The sequence below is a fragment of the Pezoporus flaviventris genome, unplaced genomic scaffold (genome assembly GCF_033815535.1).
Source record: "Pezoporus flaviventris isolate CSIRO_AGI_PZ_B2104156 unplaced genomic scaffold, CSIRO_AGI_Pfla_v1 ptg000145l, whole genome shotgun sequence".
NCBI classification, from domain to species: Eukaryota; Metazoa; Chordata; class Aves; order Psittaciformes; family Psittacidae; genus Pezoporus; species Pezoporus flaviventris.
In genome coordinates, this window is record NW_026892693.1 from 208,998 (window position 1) to 230,507 (window position 21,510).

General features: G+C 46.0%; 2 protein-coding genes and 1 pseudogene across 2 annotated transcripts; all 3 read right to left on the minus strand.

Moving 5' to 3' along the window:
- Positions 1-1,509: 1,509 nt before the first annotated feature.
- LOC133282898 (olfactory receptor 8U3-like) lies at positions 1,510-3,954 on the minus strand (annotated as a pseudogene).
- Positions 3,955-8,302: 4,348 nt separating this feature from the next.
- Positions 8,303-9,244, minus strand: LOC133282868 (olfactory receptor 5J3-like). Its single transcript, XM_061479214.1, has one exon. It carries the CDS (start codon positions 9,239-9,241, stop codon positions 8,303-8,305), a length of 939 nt encoding a protein of 312 aa, XP_061335198.1. The 5' UTR covers positions 9,242-9,244.
- Positions 9,245-14,535: 5,291 nt separating this feature from the next.
- LOC133282899 (olfactory receptor 5F1-like) lies at positions 14,536-15,477 on the minus strand. The gene has a single exon (XM_061479258.1). It carries the CDS (start codon positions 15,472-15,474, stop codon positions 14,536-14,538), a length of 939 nt encoding a protein of 312 aa, XP_061335242.1. The 5' UTR covers positions 15,475-15,477.
- Between the last annotated feature and the right edge of the window lie 6,033 nt (positions 15,478-21,510).

Consider the following 21,510-nt stretch of genomic DNA (forward strand, 5'->3'; position numbering starts at 1 on the left):
CCTGAATGCTTCTCCTAGATCAAAACACATTATAAAACCCTTAGGAGAAATATTCAATGATAACCTTGTCCCAGACATTTATAAAACACCAAGGATGGGGCAAACAGGGGAGAAAACAGCTCTGAAAGTGTGGGGAAGGAAGAAGGAGAAGTATACAAATGGCTTTAGATGTTTTCAATGTCAACCTGTTTTTCTGCTGGAAGGCACCAGACTGACAGTCCAGGAGATGCACTGGAGGAGGATAGAAAAGGATTTCTGAGTGGTTTTGAATGTCTTTTTTCCCCATTGTGTACTTGGCTAAAACCATGGTTTGTGACATGGGAAAATCAATATAACAGCGGGAGAAATGACCCTCAATCAAATTTAGAAAAGAAGAAAAATATATAATTCCAAGATTATTGAAAAGAATGACATGAAGGCAAAAAGAGGCACTAAGAATACCTGGGTGCGCTTGTGCAGGGTGAATAATGCAGCTTGAAGTCCCAGATGCAGACAGCTGGGTACTGCACTTGCTCCATCAGCTTCATCAGGGGACCCAGGCCAGCAGCACCTTGGCTGTTCAGGGGTGAGGAAGACCCCTGATCCTCTCTCCTACCTGCGCTCAGGCTCTTTACACCCCTACTTAAATTGGCAGCAGAGCAGAGGCTCAGATATGACTTGTCCCCATTTAGCACAAGGGCTTTGTTGACCAACAGACTGTCAGAGCTGTTATTTCACAGAATTGCAGCCTGGTTTGTGTTGGAAGGGACCTTAAAGCTCATCCAGGTCCAACCGCAACACTTTCCAGTAGAGCAGCTTGCTCCAAGCCCCTGTGTCCAACCTGGCCTTGAGCACTGCCAGGGATGGGGCAGCCACAGCTTCTCTGGGCACCCTGTGCCAGTGCCTCAGCACCTTCACAGGGAGCAACTTCTGCTTAATAACTCACCTCAATATCCCCTCTGTCATTTCACGTGACCAAACCTTGTGGTCTGGACTTGAAATACCTGGAAACATCAGTTAATATTTGCTTAAAACCAGAAATAACACCAGAAATCATTTGCTAATATAAAACATGAGCTTAGATACCAGCTGGTTTGATGCCAGCAGAGCAAAGCCATCACCTTCTCCCTTTTGCTCTCTGAAGACTGAAATAAAGTTTATTGTTATGTTTAATAGCATTTAAATCATAAAATATATAAATTTCAAGTAATATTTAAGTAACAATCACTTTGGACAACATCTTTCTTTCCAATACACAGTCACTGTCAGGTCTCAGGCTGCAGCCAGAGAAAATCCTTTCCATCCTAGCACAGAATGTAGCCTTGGTTTAAGGAGAAGCGTGTTTTCCAGCTGTCATGCTTCCAAGTATGTTTAGTCCCTTCTTTGTGACGGTGCTATACCCACCCATCCTTGAAGGTGCTATATCCAACCATCCTCTTCAAGGTGCAACATCCAGCCACCCTTGAAGGTGCAATATCCAGCCTGCTTGTTCTCCTCACCATGGCAGGGTAGCCCTCTCCTTTCAGCTGACTAGGAACCATGAACGGACAAAGAGCAGAGGACTCTATTCTTTGCTTTCCTCATGGCGTTCTTCATATCCGCATTCCTTAGGCTGTAGATGAGTGGGTTCAGCATGGAGACCACCTCGAGGACTGGCTGGAGCTGGGCTGCAGGTACAGGAAGAGGGAGCTGCCATAGTACAAAGCAATGGAGATGAAGTGAGAGGCACAGGTGGAGAAAGCTTTGCGTCAACCAGCCACAGACCGCATCTGCATGACAGTGGAAAGGACCGACAAGTAGGAGATGAGGATGAAGACCGTGGTGCTCAGTACCTTGAACCCCACCACGGCAGCAACCATCACCTCGATGGCATGGGTGTCAGAGCAGGAGAGGGCTAGCAGTGGTGGTCCATCACAGAAGAAGTGAATGATCGTCCTGGACCGACAGAACGGGAGACGAAATATGGAAACCGAGTGAATGGTAGAGCTGATCACGCCAGCTAGGTAGGCACCAGCCAACATCCCAATGCAAAGCCTTTGGGACATGACCGTGGAGTAGAGAAGGGGGTCACAATTGGCCATGTAGTGATTGTAAGCCATAGCAGCCAGCACATAGCACTTGGTGGTGGCACAGGTGGCAAAGGAGAAGAGCTGAGTGGCACATCTAATGAAGGACATCACCTTCTTCTCCACTAGAACATTCAGCAAGGCTTGAGGGATGATGGTAGAGGAGTAGCAGACATCCAGGAGAGGCAAGTGGCTTAGGAAGAAGTACATGGGAGTGTGTAGGCAGGAATCCATTCTGATTAATGCAATTACACCCAGGTTTCCTATGAAGGTAACCACATAGATGGCAAGGAATAAGACAAAGCACATCACCCGTTGGTCTTCCCTGTTTGTGAAGCCCAGGAGAATAAACTCAGAGGGGAACATATAATTATCTTCAACCACAGTGAACCTATAAGCAGATTCCCTGCTTTATGTCTTTAAATTGAAAATTCTGAACAGGCCCAAATCCCTCAATAATGTTAAGAATGTCAGGTTCTGTCTATCAATCAGCTACTCCACTTTAAGTCAATATAAAGGGGGTATATATACATATATACACACACATACATATATATATATGTCTGTATAAGGTAAATTCTCTTTGAGAGAGGAAAACACCAAGTTCCCAAGGCCTGTCTTGGCTGAACACCACAACCACCACCAACACACTTGGAAGCAAGTAGGTATTTTAAGGCAAGGAGGGAGGGCAACACCAGAATGAATAAACTGCAGGGTTCCTCTCAAGCCATTGACACATGGAAGTCCTTGAATTCCCCAGTAACTGCTGGGAAAAGGGAATTCTTTCTCATCTTTTGGGTGCTGCCAGTCCAGCGTGAGTACATGAGGAATAAATAGCTGTTCTCTGTGACCCAGGAGGAGCTCTTTGAGGGCAAATGTGGCTTTCCTTAGGGTAGGATGGTGCAGAGCCAGGATTTCTCGCCTCACTTTGCTTTAGACACGATGCCTAACGTGGAGACAAAAGATACATTCAGGCTTGATCAAAGATAAATTCTCCCTGGGAGAAATCAGCAGCTCCTAAAATCACAGCTTACAACAGGCAGAATAAATCCTCATTGATTTTTCCTGCCTGACATTAATCATCACTTGACAGAGTTACACCAGAGAGCAGAGCAGGAGTGCGCGTGGCTGGTATCTGACAAGCAGAGCCATGCTTAAGTCATCATTGTTCGATGGCCCTTTGCTGAAGGGGTGAGGTCCACCTCCAGAGCCAGACTCCTCATTTCAGATGTGCTGTGAGCAACGCGTGTGGTCTCCTGGTGTTATTAATGGGGATTTAGAGCTGCTTTTCACTGCTCACATAGAGATGCCGGAGGCAAAGCATCACCACGGAGCTGGAAGATGTGAGCCAAGTAATGAAAATCAAACTGTTTGGATCTGGGGCTCAATCCTCCCCCTGAGGCAGCATCCACCTGCCCAGACACACACATCTCCTGCCAGGGGAGAATTGACCTGAAGCTCACAATTAACAAAGGCTCACCCTCCCTTTTTCTTGCTTGACAAACCAACTGCTTGGTCTGAAGTGATCCAAGGGCAGATATGAAACCTGGGATGTGTCTAAGGCTGCAGCTTGTGCTATACACAACAGCTTCCCCCCAGCAATCACATCTCCCTGCAGCTTGAGCACACTCACTGGAATGGAGATAAATTAAACTAAAAACCCATAACTTGCTGCCTTTGTTTAGGTATTATCCATGCAGGTTGGGGGTGCACACTCTGCTGAAGAGTTAACTGAATATTTATCCCTGTGTTCCTGGGGAAAGGACCTCCATTTGTGGCTTTCCTACTCCGATTTGGTAAGATCTTGCTTTTTGGCCAAGCTTTCAACAAGCTACCCTAGGACTCACCAAGCAGACTGTTGCTAGTGTTATCCAGCATGTAACTCTTGACATTACGGATAGGAGAACATCCGGCTGCTGTTGAGATCCTACAGCCAAGCAAAACCTTGCAGCACAACCTCCTGGTTAGGTAGCAGTTAGCTTGCTCTCATGGAACCACAGAATCCCAGGGTGGTTTGTGTTGGAAGAGACCTTAAAGCTCCTCCAGCTCCAACCCCTGCCACAGGCAGGGACCCCTTCCACTGGAGCAGCTTGCTCCAAGCCCCTGTGTCCAACCTGGCCTTGAACCCTGCCAGGGATGGGGCAGCCACAGCTTCTCTGGGCACCCTGTGCCAGCGCCTCAGCACCCTCACAGGGAAGAGCTTCTGCCTCAGAGCTCAGCTCAGTCTCCCTCTGGCAGTCCAGAGGGGATGTTATCCTCAAGATCTCAGTACAGGAACAAGGGGAAAGTGCCAGCTCTATAGAGCTATAACACACTGTTTGGCTAGCTGCTCTTTCAAGAGCCCTACAGCACAAACTGTCTAATGAGTGAAGAAAAGGATCATTCAAAATACAAACCAAAAAAGCCCCATGCTCACAGCACCAGCAGCCCTCTGGTTCCTCAAGGTGATGGTTTCTGCTGCCCTGAAATAAAGCAGAGGAGGTAAGGTTTGCTACAAGGCCTGTGGATGCCACAGGACAAAGCAGGGTTTTCATAGCAGGGATTTCTTCCTCTTTGCTGTCAGATCCACTTGAAATGGGTTTTAATACTCCCAGCTTCTCCAGGCTCCAGCTAGAAGGGTAATGTTGCTGCTCTGTCTTCTCCCATGCAGCATCTACCCGTCCTTCCAGAGCCTTGTCCTTTGTGGTATTCACAGAGCCAGGGGTAAAACAAGGCAGGGGATTACACATTAACCACCAGGGAGCTGTCAGACCAGGCAAGGGTCAGCCCAAAGGGCTCCCAAGAGCCAGGTCAGGATACACCCAACAGGTTTTAAAATTAATGGCACCAGAAGGTCTTACTTGAACAACACCAGCCCAAAATTGTTGCCTTTAAGAGTTTTATCCAGCCTTCAAAAATCCCCGAACGTGGTTTAGTACATAGCAATATGTAGTGTGTCATATCCGTATTCAGAAACAAGATTACCTCTTGAGAAGCACTCTTAGAAGCGTTCAACCCTTGGTGTAGGTAAAATCCAGCTCTCCTTTATCTCAGTTCATGCTGCTACTTAGAAGGAAAACATAAAAGCACAACTTCCTTTTCATTTTGATGCAGCTGCCTTTACGTTTCAATCAGAAATGCTTCCATTACTGTGCTCCCAAAGATGAGAGGGGGCTGCAGGGCCTTCCAGGAAAGGACAGAAATCACCTCTTTATTCCCCAAAAGCCCTAGTAGGGAATGACCCTGGTTATTCCTGCCTAGCACTTAACGTTCTGTAACAAAAGGTGGCTTTCCTACCCCATGCAGGTTAGTTACCAGGATGGATCCACCAGTAGCCCAGGAACTTGGTTACTGTATAGGCATCCTCACCCATTTAATTCAGCATCAGAGAGCACCTAAATAAGCCCAGCTGCCCACTGGGACTATGTAGGGGGTGATGGGTGCGATTTACATACATCAACAACAAGGAATTAAATCCTTCACTTACATGGGATAAAGGTTGAGACCTTCCCTGTTTTGAGATCCGATGTGTTTTCCTTTGCTTTCATTATAAAATCTGGGACGGCTTTGTCAGGAGTAAAGATGTGCAATGGGGACACTTTCTGAGAGGGATCTGTGGATCTAGAGGAAACAACTGATGGAGAAGGGAATCATTTAAAACGCCAGGAATTAGCACCTCAAATTGTGTACGGATAACACAGACTATTTAATGAAAAAAAAAACATTTAAAAGGCAGAGTGGATTTGATATCCTCAACATCAGAAGGACATGGATCAAGTGCAGAGGAGGACACGAGGATGATCAGGGGCTGAAGCAGCTCCTGTATGGAGCCAGGCTGGGAACATTGGGGCTGTTCAGCCTGGGGAAAAGAAGCTGCATGGAGACCTCAGAGCAGCTTCCAGTGTCTGAAAAGGGCTACAAGGATGCTGGAAAGGGACTGTTCATCAGGGACTGGAGTGACAGGACAAGGGGTGATGGGTTCAAACTGAAACAGGGGGAGTTCAGGTTACAGATAACAAAGAAGCTCTTCCCTGTGAGGGTGCTGAGGCGCTGGCACAGGGTGCCCAGAGAAGCTGTGGCTGCCCCATCCCTGGCAATGTTCTAGGTCAGGTTGGACACAGACACTTGGGTGACATGGTCTAGTGTGTGCTGTCCCTGACCATGGCAGGGGGTGGAACCAAGCTCCTTTCCAACCCAAACCGCTCTGTGATTCTACAATAATCTACATTTCATACAACCTGAAGCCTCAGCCAAGAACTGCATTAGGAAAAGTGGGGTTTAAAGCATCATTTCTAAATGTGAGGGGACCCTGAAGCTGTTAAACTATCTGACATTGCTTTAACAGGGTCAGGAAATAAACTGTCTACATAGGATCAGCCAACTGTAGAGGCAACATGATGGCCTTACTTTATCTATCTATTATCTCTCAGTCGCCTGGGTAAGAAGAAGCCACTTGGCTGCCCAAAGCTTCCCAGCACGTAAAAAAATGTTGGTTTTATCTTAAATGAAAGGAGTGGATATTCCAGAAATGTCCAATAGATGGTGGTGTTGTAAAAGAAATCCTGATCCATGAGTTCCTAGACACTTATTTCAAATCTTCTGCCTTCTGATACCTAGAGGGACGCCTGTGACCATTTTGCTCCTCTTGGAGGTGACCACAGACAGCAATGGTACCAAGAAGGAACAAAAATCACATAGGTAAAGGAATGGATTTTGTTCAGAAGTAGATGAAATGCAGCTTTGAAGGGGAAATGGGCATCTAAAGAGCAGGCATCTGTGGATACTGTCATGTCCTGCTGGCAACAGTAAGAGTTAGCTTCAGGATGGTAACTTTAGTAAACAGTAAGAATAAAGTATAAATAAAGAATAAAAGAGAACAGATAAAGAATAAAGTAGAAAAAAAAGAATAAAACATAAATAAAAAATAAAGTATAAATAAAGAATAAAATATAAATAAAGAATAAAACATAAATAAAGAATAAATAAAGAATAAAATATAAATAAAGAATAAATTATAAATAAAGAATAAAGACTTATTTCTTAGTGCTGGCCAGGCTCACATCCCTGTTTGGGTTATTTTCCCCTGGATTAAAGAGTGTTTTCCCCACTGGAGATGCCACAGCTCAAGTGACCACAGGTGGAAAATCCCCATCCAGGACTCAGCCAAACCTTCTCCTTCCTATCAGCCCATCAGCTCCAAATCCATTCCCAGAGGAGCTTGTTAACACAACTGGATCAGGGACATCTCTCACCTTTGAGTGATGGGCTGCTAAAGAAATGGGGAAGTTTTGGGTGTGTGGGGAAGCCCTGTGGTGACTGTTCCCCCTGGTGGCATTGCGATTTTATAGCAACCAAGATATGGGGGAGCTGCAATTTGTGCCAGGAATGACTTCTTGCATAGGAAATAAAGACTTTTGGTTGGGTTTTTTCATTACCTTCGATTTCCCTGTTGTTTCAGGGTCCTGGTGTATTTCCATGTTTGCTTTGGGTTTCTTTAATCCCCATTGCCTCAAACCAAAGTGCAACTCTCCTGCGCAAACTCTACTGATGACATTCTTGCCTTTGTTTTTAACAAACCACTGTGGGTATAAATTAGAAAACTCCTTAGAGCTTCTCTTAAAGGCTTTGAGAAAGGCAGAACTTGAGGAGGAAAAATGAAAGGGTGAAGTTCCACAGCTGCCTGAAAAGAGGTGGCAAAGCCCAATCTGACTGTGATTTAACTCAGCAGCCTGGTTCCAAACACAGACCTGTTGAAGAATTTGCATTTCACTCACTTGGCTCACGCACGATATCCCATTGCTCCATAACTGCATTAAAACATCAGATCATCCATTTAGATATTGGGTTTCCATCCTTCCTGGGAAAAGCCCATAGCAGCTGGGCCCTCCCCACCCTACAAATCACTGAGACCCCAACTAAACTGAGGCAAGGAAAACTAGTATTGTGTGTGCTGGTTTTGACATTTAACACAAGAATATATTGTGTTATATATAAATATATAGTTTAGGATGCATTTAATATTGTGGTTTTTTTATAGATACACACAAATACATTGTGTTTATGTGTATAATTTGCAAGTCATCGGAACAGAGACCTCCTAGATGTCCTTTCTGAACAATAACTATGTCCTGCTGGTCATAGTCACATCAGTGACTGGTCATGGTCACATCAGGTTGCTCCTGGCTTCATTCAGGCAGCTTCTGAGCATGTCCATGGGTGGAGGCTCCACAGCCTCTGGAACAAAGCCTCATGTTACCCACATCCCTGGATCAGGGTTTTCAAAGCCTGACTGTGATTCTTTCTGCTGTTCTCCTCAGAGCGTCCTTCATCTCTTTGTTCCTCAAGCTGTAGATGAGGGGGTTGAGCATGGGGATCACCACCGTGTAGAAAACGGAGACCACTTTGTCAGTGTTCAGGGAGTAACTAGAGCTAGGGCGTAAATACATGAAGATGGTTGTTCCATACAACATGGTCACCACAATCAGGTGGGACATGCAGGTGGAAAAGGCTTTTGTCCTGCCCTCAGCAGAACGGATCCTCAGGATGGCAAAGAAGATGAAGACGTAGGAGACCAGAATGGCAGAGATGGTGCTGAGCTCAATGACACCAGCCAAGGAGAAGAGGATCATCTCATTGATGTACGTGCTGGCACAGGACAGAGCCAGGAGAGGAGGAACATCACAGAAGAAGTGGTTGATGACATTGGAGCTGCAGAAGGGCAGCCTGATGATGAAGGTCATCTGAATGATGGAGTTCAGGACACCCCCAATGTAGCACCCTACCACCAGCCCCACACATAACCTCCGAGTCATGACAGAGGAGTAGAGCAGGGGGTTGCAGATGGCCACGTACCGGTCATAGGCCATGACAGCCAGCAGGAAACACTCAGTTGTCACAAAGACGATGTAGAAGGAAGCTTGACCCATACAGCCAGCAAAGGAAATGGTCTTCTTCTCCAATAGGAAGTTGACCAAAGTCCTGGGGGCTACCACAGAGGAGAAGCAGATGTCAACAATGGAGAGGCTGCCCAGGAAGAAGTACATGGATGTGTGGAGCTGTGGGTGACCTCGGATGGCTACAATTATCCCTGCGTTGCCCAGAAGGGTGACGGTGTAGATGAGCAGCAACAGCACAAAAAAGGTTGCCTTCGTCTCCGCTTGGTCACTGAGACCCTTGAGGATGAACTCTGCTGCTGAGGTGTGATTCTGCTCTGCCATTCAGGGCTTTTGTATCTGGCAAGGAAGGAAAAAAGTCTGGAAAATACAGGACAGTGGAAACCATGCCTTTATTTGAACTGGAATGGGATAACTTGACAATTAGCACCCTGTGCACCGAGGGCATCCCCACTATTCATTTCCAGGGAGCTACAGTGGAATGGACTGCTCTGTAGCCATCTGCTCCAAGCCTGCCCTCCTATACAGCCCAAGGAAAGAGGAGGCCCCTTCTGAAGTGAGAGCATCCCAGCTTCCCCAAACACCTTTGAGCAGATCCATTTGTATCACTGGATCCCATTTTGGTACCTACAGTTTGATGAGACCAATGGCTACAGCAGCAGAGAGGGATTGATGTGACACAGACCGAGCCATCAGCTCTGCCCTTGATCTCCTGTGATTAAGTTTTTCTGAAGACAGCTCTCATTTTGGCAGCAGCTTCTGGCTATAACTCATATAAGACTAAAAGTACTGTAGCTTTCCTTGGGTGGTTTTGGAAAAGTCGTTGAGGTGAAGGAAAAAGAGCCTTTAATTTGCTGGGAATTAAGGAAGGAGAAGGGAAGGGGTGCTGCATGACCCTAAAATTCATTTAGGACATGAAGAGTTTAATGTTACAGTCCTGGAAACCTCGGGGTGGTGAAGCCAGGAGACCATGAGCAAAATTTGGGTCTGAAGATACTATTCCCTTGGTACAATTGAGAGAATATACAATTAAGAGGAGTCATCACCATGATGACACCATTGAGCTCTGCCAAGGCAAACTCACTCAACTCTGGTTGTCTAAGTTAGGCACTAAGTTAAGCTGCTCACCCTCATGAAAGTGTGAATTACAGGTTTCTGTCCCTGATAACATGAAGCTTCAGAATAAAACAACTAAATCTTTACAGGATTAAAGATGAGAATTAAAATCTTACCCCACCAGATGAGGGTCAGGACCAGAAGACTCAGCGAAGATCCATTCTCCATCAACAGAATATTTCTTTGTAGAAATATTCTTTACATTTTAAAGTGAATATCACTATTTCAGGGTCAGTGGCTAGGTTAATCTCTCCTTGAGAGTGTTCTCCTCTCTTCTTCTCCAAGGCTCCTTAAACATACCATAAGCACCATGATAAGCACCAGTGCCTAAATGGGCTACAAGAAAGATGGAGAAGGGCTTTGGACAAGGGCCTGTAGGGACAGGCCAAGGGGAATGGCTTTAACCTGCCCGAGGGGAGACTGAGATGAGCTCTTAGGCAGAAGCTCTTCCCTGCGAGGGTGCTGAGGCGCTGGCACAGGGTGCCCAGAGAAGCTGTGGCTGCCCCATCCCTGGCAGTGCTCAAGGCCAGGTTGGACACAGGGGCTTGGAGCAAGCTGCTCCAGTGGAAGGGGTCACTGCCTGTGGCAGGGTGCTAGAACTGGGTGAGCTTTAAACTCCCTTCCAACCCAAAATAGGCTGGGATTCTATGAGTACATCCCACCAGGAATATTTCATCTCTTTAAACCAATACAGAGGAGCAAATCTTTACCTGGCACAAATATGAGCAGCCTCCCCCGTTGCTGCAGTGATTTCTACCAGAGCAGGACTAACCTGGACCTTTCATGGTATGGTCTCACGTACCTGTGGAAGGGGGTCACCTCTTACAGCTGCAAGTTCTCTTCCACATTAGATGACACTGGATAGCTGCGCAGCAAATCAAGGGGATTATCTCTTGAAGGCATCCTCCTAGCTTCCAAACAAGAATGTCTCTCCTGAACCTTCAAGAGCTTCCAGCCTATTTTCATCACCAGGTGAAGTTCTTCACTTGCAGCAAGGTGTTGCTTTTATAGCTCTCCCTGCAGGTCTTTGCAGGCAACAGACACAAACACTTGGGGAACAAGTGTTTGTCACAGTTTTGGCTACATTTCAGGGCTCTAAGACACGTGAACCTTGGTTATATATTACTGTCCCCTGAATGAGAACCCATGAGTCACAACAGCCTAAACTGCTAATAAAGGCTTAGCTATGCACACAGGCTGATGGAAAATCTCTTCTAATTGTTGCCACAAAGATCTCTAACCTGTAACGACATTCAGCAGCCTCCAGGGACAGGAAAAGCAGAGATCCAAACAAGCACACGTTGTTCTTCACAAGCCCTTTGAAGAATCAAGGGGGAGGTGAGAAGGTGCAGCCAAAGGGCAGTCTGTGTCAATTATCTTAAACACCTGCTGCAAGCAGCTTAGGTAATTAACTCTGGATGGATGCCTGGAGAAGACAGCTGGGATTATAGAAGATGAAGGCTGACCCAAGCCTCTAAGCACTAAATGAGCCTGAAAGGCTGCTGATGGTTAGGAACACAGGGGTCTATCCAGGACCAACTTGTCAGAACATGACTGATGGTTCATTAGACCTTTTTACTGTGCTCCAGGTACTTCCAGAGTATCTCAGCTACCCATTTTTGACTCCTTTTTGCACAGAGCCAAGTCATTCCACTGCTCCACCTCTATTGCAAGACCAAAGCCATTCCATTACAACCTGCTTTGAAAAGGGATGATGTTAATCCAGTTCTTTCTACAACCTTTTTTTGGAGGGGTGTAGCAGGAAGTTGATAGTATATTCATGGTTATTTCAGTGTCCTTTGCCTCTGCTCAACACACTCAATAGACACCATTCTTCCAGTGTCTGGAACATTTCTGGGGGTTTACAAGTCACACTGTTTCTTTCAGTATAGCTGAGTTTTTCCTTTAAATAATAGAAGCCCATTCTTTGAGATTAGACTGACAGCATGAACAGAGTCATCTTTGGATCAGATTTGATCCATAAGTGGGATTTATTCATCCATCAGTTGCCACCAGCATTAAGCATTGGTATATGAGCTAACTGCCAAAAGTCTCTTTGCAGTCAGTGGAGATGAAGGTGGTGGCTCAACTGTTCATACGTGGGAGTCCAGGACTATCAGAGACCTAGCATGCATCCCTCTGGCTACCCTAAAGGACACAAGCCATGCCTGCCAGACCTGTGTCCATACATTCTATGATATCTCAGGAGGAATTGGATGGATCAATAGAGTCTGTGTAGCCCAAAGGAGGATTTGCCATGTCCAGAGAAGACCCGCACATGGTCGCATGAACAGACCAAGTTCTCCATCAGAACCAGAGAACACCAGGGTGGAAGGGACCTCAAGGATCATCTGGTCCAACCTTTCTAGGCAAAGCATGATCTAAGCTAGATGTTCCAGCACCTTCTCCAGCTGAAGCTTAAGTGTCCAATGTTAGGGAATCCACCGCTTCCCTGGGGAGACTGTCACTGAGCTACTGATTTGTATCACTGAGAGCCTAGAGGACTGGCTGAGAGATGGACAAATGAGATGGGTTGGGGCTCACCTTGCTCCACATCAGCGTGACATACAGACCAACACATGAGCTATAGGTGTCCCAGGTTATCTTCCGGTCTGCGAACTCCAGTGGTGCCATTCAGTTGGCCAAAGGAATGGCTGAGAAACGCTGCAGGACTCACTGGAACCCATGAGCTTCTGGAGGAAACCATCAATGTCACCAGCACAACCAGCAACAACCTGCACCAACAAACCCAAATATGGGTGGAGAAGAGCAATGCAGACAGCTGTGTTGACCCCAGACAAACGTTTGGTTGGGTTTAGCTTCTACAAATGGCAATATCTTAACAGCAGGGCTTATATTTAAGGAGTTTCTGTGCCAACACTTTCACCAGTGATTCCTGTTTGTTCCCACTGTATCACCAATCCTTCAGGTACAGCTCAAAACACCCTCCCCTTCCCTGAAAAGGTGAAGAAAAACACGTATTCCAGTTACTGCCAGAATAAACTTATTTTGCTTCTTACAACAGCACGACAAGGAGGAAAACAACTTGTAGAAAGCAGGTAGACAGTCATCAGGTTATTAGGTATAAACCTTCAAAGTGTTTATCACTAAATTCCTCCTCTTGTATCAGCTCTGCTGGGTCTAAGGATGTTTTGAGCCTATTAATTTTCCTCTTATAATGAAGGTGGTAATGGAAAGGGGGAGTTTCAAATAAAAAATACATTGAAGTTACGTAGAACTGAAATCTGACCTAAGGAGGTGCCATGACCCATAGGCTGGGTGGGCCTTATCCACCTGAAATTCAGATGTCCTGAAGTTAAATATATCAGAATCATGATATACGTTCTATATGCAGCTGATATCTTTGTATATCTTTATTATATTTTTATGCACCATCATTCACTTGAGCCATTTGAGTTCCTTCTAAGGAGGGAGACTGAGATCAGATATAATGTCTGCTTATTAAACTCCACTTTTGGCCAGTTAAATCCCACAACTAAGGGTCTTGTGGATACAGAGAACTACATGCTTAGAGAAAAAAAAAAGAATAAAAATAGAAATGTGTTTTATTGCAACTAATGCAGCATGGCTTTACTGTACATTAAGTTTGAATATACGTACTGAACAATTCCACTCAACAGTACATTTAGGAACCATCACTGTCCAATTCTTTACGCTGTATATTAACAAAATCATTTGAAGTATTTCTTCACTATAAAAAGCACTTTGAAGGATTAAAGTGCAGCAGGGAAATCTTCAAATACCTTTGAACATTCTTTGATGGGTCGTTGATCGGTCTGTGATTAGGGAAGAAAATTCCAAGAAGCTCCTCTCCAGCTTCCCTGTTTCCTGCAGCTTTAGGGAACTTTTCTTCCTCCTCTCTCCTCCAAGCCTCCTTGGTCTGCTCTGTGTGATCTCCTGCATGCTCCCATCTGTCATGGGGATTACCTGGAGGCACTGAAATTCACCTAAAGTCCATAGGTCACATCTCATGGCTGGAAGAGGTACAGCACTTGGTAGAGTGTCCACCACACTGGTGAATGATGTCCCAGCTGTAAGAGACCACAAGTGGGCTCTTGAAAAGACAGCTGAGAAAACAGTCCAAGTCCTCAGCAGAAATCTCACAAATGGGTTATTTTAACAGGACTGAGCCTTGTCATCATATTTCCCTGCAAGAAAGAAGTGATTTGGGGTTGCTTAAGCAATGGCAGGTACATAAGAAAACCCAACACATTCTTGCCTTCAAATGTTCAGGAACAAGTTGGACATTTTAGCATGTTTCATCACAAATCATCCTTTGGTGGCTCTTCAGTGAGAATGTGTTTCTCCTGTTATGAAATACACTATCAAGAGGCGAATGTATAGGAAATTAATCCCACATCAATAAAGCTGGTCTACAAAACGGACAATAATATATAGAAGTATTATCACAGCTTCCCTCCAACCTCAAAAAGACTCAAAAACACCAGCCCCACTCCCATCACTAAGTGTCAAACCATTTACTACTTTGGCAGGGAAATAATCATTCTCCCCACTGTTCTCTTCAGAGCACTCTTTACCTCCTTGTTCCTCAGGCTGTAGATGAAAGGGTTCAACATTGGGGTCACCGTGGTGTAAAAGACAGAAACTATTTTGTCCCTGCCCAGGCTGTAGCTGGAGCTGGGCCGTAGGTACATGAAGATAAGGGTCCCATAGAAGATGGTGACAGACGCTAGGTGGGATGCACAGGTACCAAAAGCTTTGCCCAGCACAGAGCCTGTCCTCATGACGGTGAAGAGGATGTGGCCATAGGAGATGAGGATGACTGATATTGTGGTGACCTCGTTGAAACCCCCAAAAGCAAACAGCAACACTTGGTTGAGGGAAGTATCAGAGCAAGCCAACTTTGAGAGTGGAGGCCCATCGCAGAAGAAGTGGTCAATGACATTGGGGCCACAGAAGGACACCCTCAATGCAAAGCCCGTGAAGATGGCTGAATTAAAAAGCCCAACTGCATAGGACCCAGCTAAGAGGGAAACACAGACCTTCTTGGACATGAGGATGGGGTAACGCAAGGGGTTGCAGATGGCAACATAGCGGTCATATGCCATCCCAGCCAGGAGGTAGCACTCTGTGATTGCAAAAGCAGCATAGAAATAGAGCTGCAGGAAGCAGCCAGCAAAAGAAATAGTCTTCCTTTCAGACAAGAGGTTCAGCAGCATTTTGGGTGTCACCACGGAGGAGTAGCACAGATCCAAGAAGGACAAGTGGCCGAGGAAGAAGTACATGGGGCTTTGAAGCTGGGAATCGAGCCAGACTGCAGCAATGATGCCAAGGTTTCCTATCACAGTGGTGACATAGGTGAGCAGGAAAAGCACAAAGAGGGTAACCTGGAAGTCGAGGCAATCTGTGAACCCCTTGAAAACAAACTCTGTCACCGTAGTCCAGTTTTCCCAAGCCATCAGTGTCCAAGAGGCTCCCAGTTCCCAGGCAGCAGGGTGGTTTCCATGGGCTTGGTTATGATGGCTTAATCCCTTGCTTAACTATTAGTGGGGTTTAACCCTGTACTCTGTAGATAATGAAGACATTCTCTAATGAAAGACAGCCAGGCACCTTGGCAGGATGCTTAGGTGGTCCACAACCACCTGCCCATGCAGGGAGTCACTGACTACATCTACCACTCAAGCTCTTAAACCAAGCTTTGAATGTATCTTCTATCTTCACACACCGATTTCAAAGGAAGTCTGAAGCCAACAAAATAAGTTTTCCCTTGGACATCACCGTGGTCTTCCATCTGCCTGCAGTTTTCTCCACGTTAAGGGAAGAGCAGCTCAGGTTGACTGTTGTGATAGTACAGAGTAAAGGAATATTAACTTTCATGCTGCTTTTCAGGTTGAAGATGTCCCAGAGACTCTTTTCATTACCCCAGGTAGCTCAGAGTCTGAATTTGTTGCTCCTTAGTCTAAGTGCCCAGAAACAAAATACCTAGAAGAGAGAGAAGGGCATATGCATTTTGCTTCTCCAGTATCTTCCAGCTTCACTGGTGACTTGTTAACAATGTGCTTTTCCCTTTAATTTCTATCATTCAACTTACATTTTAAGCAAACAGCAACTGATTTCCTGCCAGATTAAGGTCAGGAAGTAAAACTTCCTTTTAGAAAGGATTTATAACATAACCATGTGTCTCAAACACAGACATTTGAGAGGAGTTTAAAACTAGTTCCACCACCATCCCCCAAAACAGTACCTGAGATGACACTTCTGGTTTCCTGTTGAAGATCCAGCCTCTTTCAGGCTGAGCTATTATTGTGCATACCTCTTGTTCCTTTCTCCAAGGAAATCATTCAAAGACAGAACCTGCACCTTGTCATTGCTGAGGGGAACTAGAAAGGCAACAATAAATAGAGCATATCCTATTGAAATTGTCTATGTTGATCTCTTAAATAGGATAAAATACATCCCCAAAAAGGATTGTGTCAGGAGATGGGGTAAATACATAAGATATTAGACATTTCTTCTGTACATGTTTATATTTGTCCCAGTATAACCATTACCACTAAGCAAGGAGATGTTTGCGAAGAGAAAAGGCAATTTAAGCTCCTGCGACAATCACTGCTACATTCCTTTGGCATTGCCTCCAAGGAGATCTTCCTTGCCTGTTTGCATGACTATTGCACAGAAGCATCTCTGTCTTGATAGAAAAAAGTATTTTTCTACCTTGTAGCTTGCTTTATAAATCAGAGCTTCAGAGAAGAAAATTTGTGATTCTATGATGCTGTGCTTCACCATTCCATGAAATCCTCCGAGTCTCCTTTCCTTCCCTGTTTAGTTCTACATGGTGTTGCTTCTCCATGTATGGCTGTGTCTCCCAGAGGCTCCTGTCTTCACTATTTATTGCTTTCCAGCTTAGATGGCTGACATAAGCTGCCAGCAATCTCATTGGGCACATCACCCCATGCTAATTTTGTTTTCTCCCCCCTTCAAATGTAATTGGGAAGTTGCCTTAGGGACTTCACAAGTCAGGCATCTGGAGCTATTACTTCCTCAACCCCTGAGATGGGCTGTCTTCTGGGAGCCAGAATACACTGAAATCAGAAATTGCTGTGAGGTTATTGACAAAGAGCATCTCTTGGTGATGACATCTCGGCACCTTGTAACTACAGAAACCCTCAAGCTGGACAGCTTTATGAGCTTTTACCAAGACTGGAAACCCATTACCAAACCACAGTGTTACCCACCTACTCAAAAACATTATTCTACAATTATATTTGGAAAATGGAGGTGATACTAATGACTGGAGAATAACACTCGAGTATGAAGTTCAACTGATCACTCTAATTCCCTCACTGAATAGACTATCTCTTATTGTGCCCATGCAGGGATATGGTCTGGATAGAAAGGGACTGCCAGAGCAGTGAGCAGTGGCTGGGCTGTTGGGGGCAGAGGGTAATGGATTCTACTCTGTAGGAACATGGGGAGTGCCACAGGGGTTTGTCTCCTCAGTCTATCAAAACAGAACCGAAGGAGAACACCACTTTGTGCAGGGAACATCCCACGGTACCTGAGCAAGAGAAAGAGAGCAGGGACAGAGACCTCGGCCAAGATTCCAGAGCATCAAGCGAGTTGGAGACTATGAAGCACATCCAAAACCAAGCCAACACAGGTCAAGTCAATCCCCTGGTCAGGTTTAGGTCCAGCAATTGCTAGGGAAGTCCACAAGCAACCTCAGATCACCACCAATGGATTCCATAGATGTGCACAACTCCTGCTAAACTGGAAACCAGAACTCCTCAAACAAAGTGCAACCACCTTGTGCTGAGCTTAAATAGAGATGGGGGGGAAATGGGCAGAGGGTGAGGCTGGAGCCCCAGCTGAGGCTGCTCAGGGGGGTAAAGGCCTATTAGCTCACCCTGGGACAATTCATCATTGCCTCAAATGCCCATTTCTCACCCTTCAATACAGTGGAAGCCCTAAAGCACCAGCTCAGGTGTTGGACATCCAGGCACTGCATGTGGATAATCCTACTGGGGCTGGAAAACTGGGCACACAAGTGTGCACAGAGGGACAGCAGCAGCTCCAGAGAAGGAGTCACTTGTGCTTCATGTTGCATTTAGGGACCCTCTGCGAGATCAGGAATGTCTCTTAATCCATTCCCATTCTGTTGCCAAAACCTTTGCATGGTCCACAAGTATACCAGAAGCATCCTATGAGCTGCTCATCACTGCTGCTGTGCAGCTGTGCTCAGGCATGGCTCATCTACACCATGTCTCTCAGATTCCCAAGCACCACGATGCCTTTCAGAGGTGATTTCACACCTTTTGATTTTCCTTCTCTTTCCTCTGGTAAGTCACGAGCAGCCCTGGAGGCTTCCTCCCAGGAGAGCACATGCAACTGTATTTACAGCCCCAGCACCACAAGCTGGGCTCTTGGAGTCTGGCAGGAGCTCCCCTCTCTTCACATCAGGTGCAACAGAGCTATTGAGTGTCACCTCCTGGCCATGATGGCCTACGACCGGCACGTTGCCATCTGCCAGCCCCTGCTTTATGTGACCATCATCTCCAGCCGTGTCTGCTGGCAGCTGGTAGCATCATCCTACCTATTTGCCTTCCTCAGTGCCATTATATACTCATGGTGTGTTTGGAGGATCCTTCTGCGGTCCCAGCCGTATCGACCACTTCTTCTGTGACACTGCCCCTGTGCTAAAGCTCGTGTGCTCCGACACCCACAGCAGCGAGATGCTCATCTTTGCCTTCATCGCTATCAATTCAGTTGGCACAAACGTGGTCATTTTGCTCTCCTACATCTCTATCCTCTGCACCGTGCTGAGGACGTGCTGAGCACAGAGCAGGGCCAGAGCCTTCAACACCTGTGCCTCCCATTTGAGGGCTGTTTCTATATTCTTTGGGACAGGATTCTTCATGTACCTACAACCTTCTTCTAGCCACAGGAGCTTGGATAAGTTGACCTCCATCTTTTACAGCGTGGTCACCCCAATGCTCAACCCATTCATCTACAGCCTGAGGAACAAGGAGGCGAAGGGGGCTCCGCTGAAGTGCGGGAGATTCAACCACTGGCAACATAAGACAGTTCTATCATTCAGGAGATGCACAAGTCCTGTCAATTGGTAATACCTATGGGGCACTAAAACAATGGGGATTTCCTATAATCCTGATGATTAGATGCAGGTTCTTCCACAGTTCCTGCACAAAAGTCAATGACAGCATTTTATGAGAAATTAGTACCCAAAATCACATATTCCTTGGAAGAAAACCAAGAGGAGACTGGGTCTCAAACTTCCTTTCTCTTTGCAGTCACCAGACTGAAGGAAGAATATTAGAATTTTTGTAAAGTCTATGGATGGTGAACAGTCTCTTGTTTGCTCTGGCAAACAGCAACTAGATAGAAAATATTGTCTTAGCTAAGGGGGAAAGTGGATTCTATCTCTGGTGAGTGAATGAGCTAGAGTCCATATAATTAAATTCTAAAGAGCTTGGCAACCAGAGACCTTTGATACCAAATGATTCAAATGTGGCTCATATAGACCTGAGCATATAAGGCTGCCTTCTTAAATACAGAGAACTTGACCTTATCTAACTAAAAATCAGTAAGAAAATCTTACCTTTACATAACTTATCTGGGTTTATCCTTTAGGTAAGAAAGGGGACAGAAATCATAGAGTAGGGCCTAACATAAACGAGAGAAATGCATCTTTCTTCTTAAAATAATCTACTTCATCAATTACTATGATTGCAATTCATCTATATCACAGGAAAAGGAAGAAGCCCCTGAAAATAAGAAGAGGACATAATGCAGGTTTGAAGCTATCAGCTGGGGATGCTGACAGCTTTGAAAGTTATTTCTGACAGGGCTAGCAAGGAGCCAGGTGCTAATGTCAAGTGTAAACCTGAAAAGACCAAGATGGAGGGGGAAAAAACTACAGGCAATAAAAGAGTGTAGATAAATCGGATTGTCTGTGGTCTTGTTGCACAAACCAGTCACAGGGAGAAAGCAAGACTTAGAAATGGTTCCAAACCTAAGGAAGAGCCTGGGGAAACCAGAGTCCTTGGAGTCAGTGACGCTCTGGTGTCCTCTGTCACAAAACCAGCAGATGAACATCGTGCCAAAGCTACTTCCGAACCAAAGTGTTGGCAATCTGCTGAAGAATGAAAGTCTAATGTTATACTTGGTAAAGGAGAAGGCACTAAGGAAAAGATAACAACACTTGAATGTAAGGATCAATTTATTACTCTCCCCCCCTCATTGAGAAGGCTTTCTCCTAACTTGCCCATATAGGGACATGTTCTGGATGGAGAGGGACTGCCAGAGCAGTGAGCACTGGCTGGGCTGTTGCGTGCAGAGGGTGATGGGATCTGGTCTGCAGGAGCCTGGGGACTGCCACAGGGGTTTGTCTCTTGAATCTCTATAAACAGAGCTAAAGAAGAACACCACAGTGTGTAGGGACCATCCCACAGTACCTGTGCAAGAAAAGTAGGGCATGAACACAGACCTGGGCCAAGTTCAACTAAAGCTCCAGAGCATCAGGAAAGCTGGGGATGAGGAGACAGATTCAAGACCAAACCAAGTCAGGGCGAGCCAGTCCCTTTTTTGGGATCAGGTGAAAAAATTGCGAGGAAGATAGATGAGAAACCCTAGGTGACCACCAAAAGATTGCACAGGTGTGCTGAGCTCCTACTAAACTGGAAACCAGAACTCCTCTAGTAAAGCTCAATCTGCCTGTTCTGAGCTTAAAAAGAGATGGGGGAACAACAGGAAGAGGGTGGGGATGGAGCCCCAGCTGAGGCTGCTCAGGGGGATAAAGGCCTATTAGTTCATCCTGGGACAATTCCTCCCTGCCTCAAAATGCCAGTTTTTCACCCTTGAATACAGTGGAAGTCCTGAGGCACCAGCTCAGCTGTTGGACATCCAGGCACTACATGTGGGTAACCCCACTGGGGCTGGAAAACTGGGTTCACCCTCCACAGAGGGACATCAGCAGCTCCAGAGATGGAGTCACTTGTACTTCATGTCCCATTTGAGGACCGTGTGCAAGATCTGGAATGTCTCCAAACCCATTTTCCTTGTGTCAGTATGGTCAGACCAAAACATTTGCATGGTCCACAAGTATGTAGGAAGCATCCTATGAGCTGCTCATCACTGCTGCTGTGCAGCTGTGCTCAGGCATGGCTCACCCACTCCATGTCTCTCAGATGCCCAAGCACCACAATGCCTTTCAGAGGTGATTTCACACCCTTTGCTTTTCCTTCTCTTTGTTTTCCTGTGGTAAATCATGAGCAGCCCTGGAGGCTTCCTCCCAGCAGAGCACATGCAACTGTATTTACAGCCCCAGCACCACAAGCTGGGCTCTTGGAGTCTGCAGGAGCTCACCCCTCTTCACATCAGGTGCTTAACAGAGATGATGCCGGCACATAGACGTTCTCTGCTGCATTCGGGATAAACCCTTGGCTCCTATCAGTCGGTGGCAGAGGACAGGCACAGGA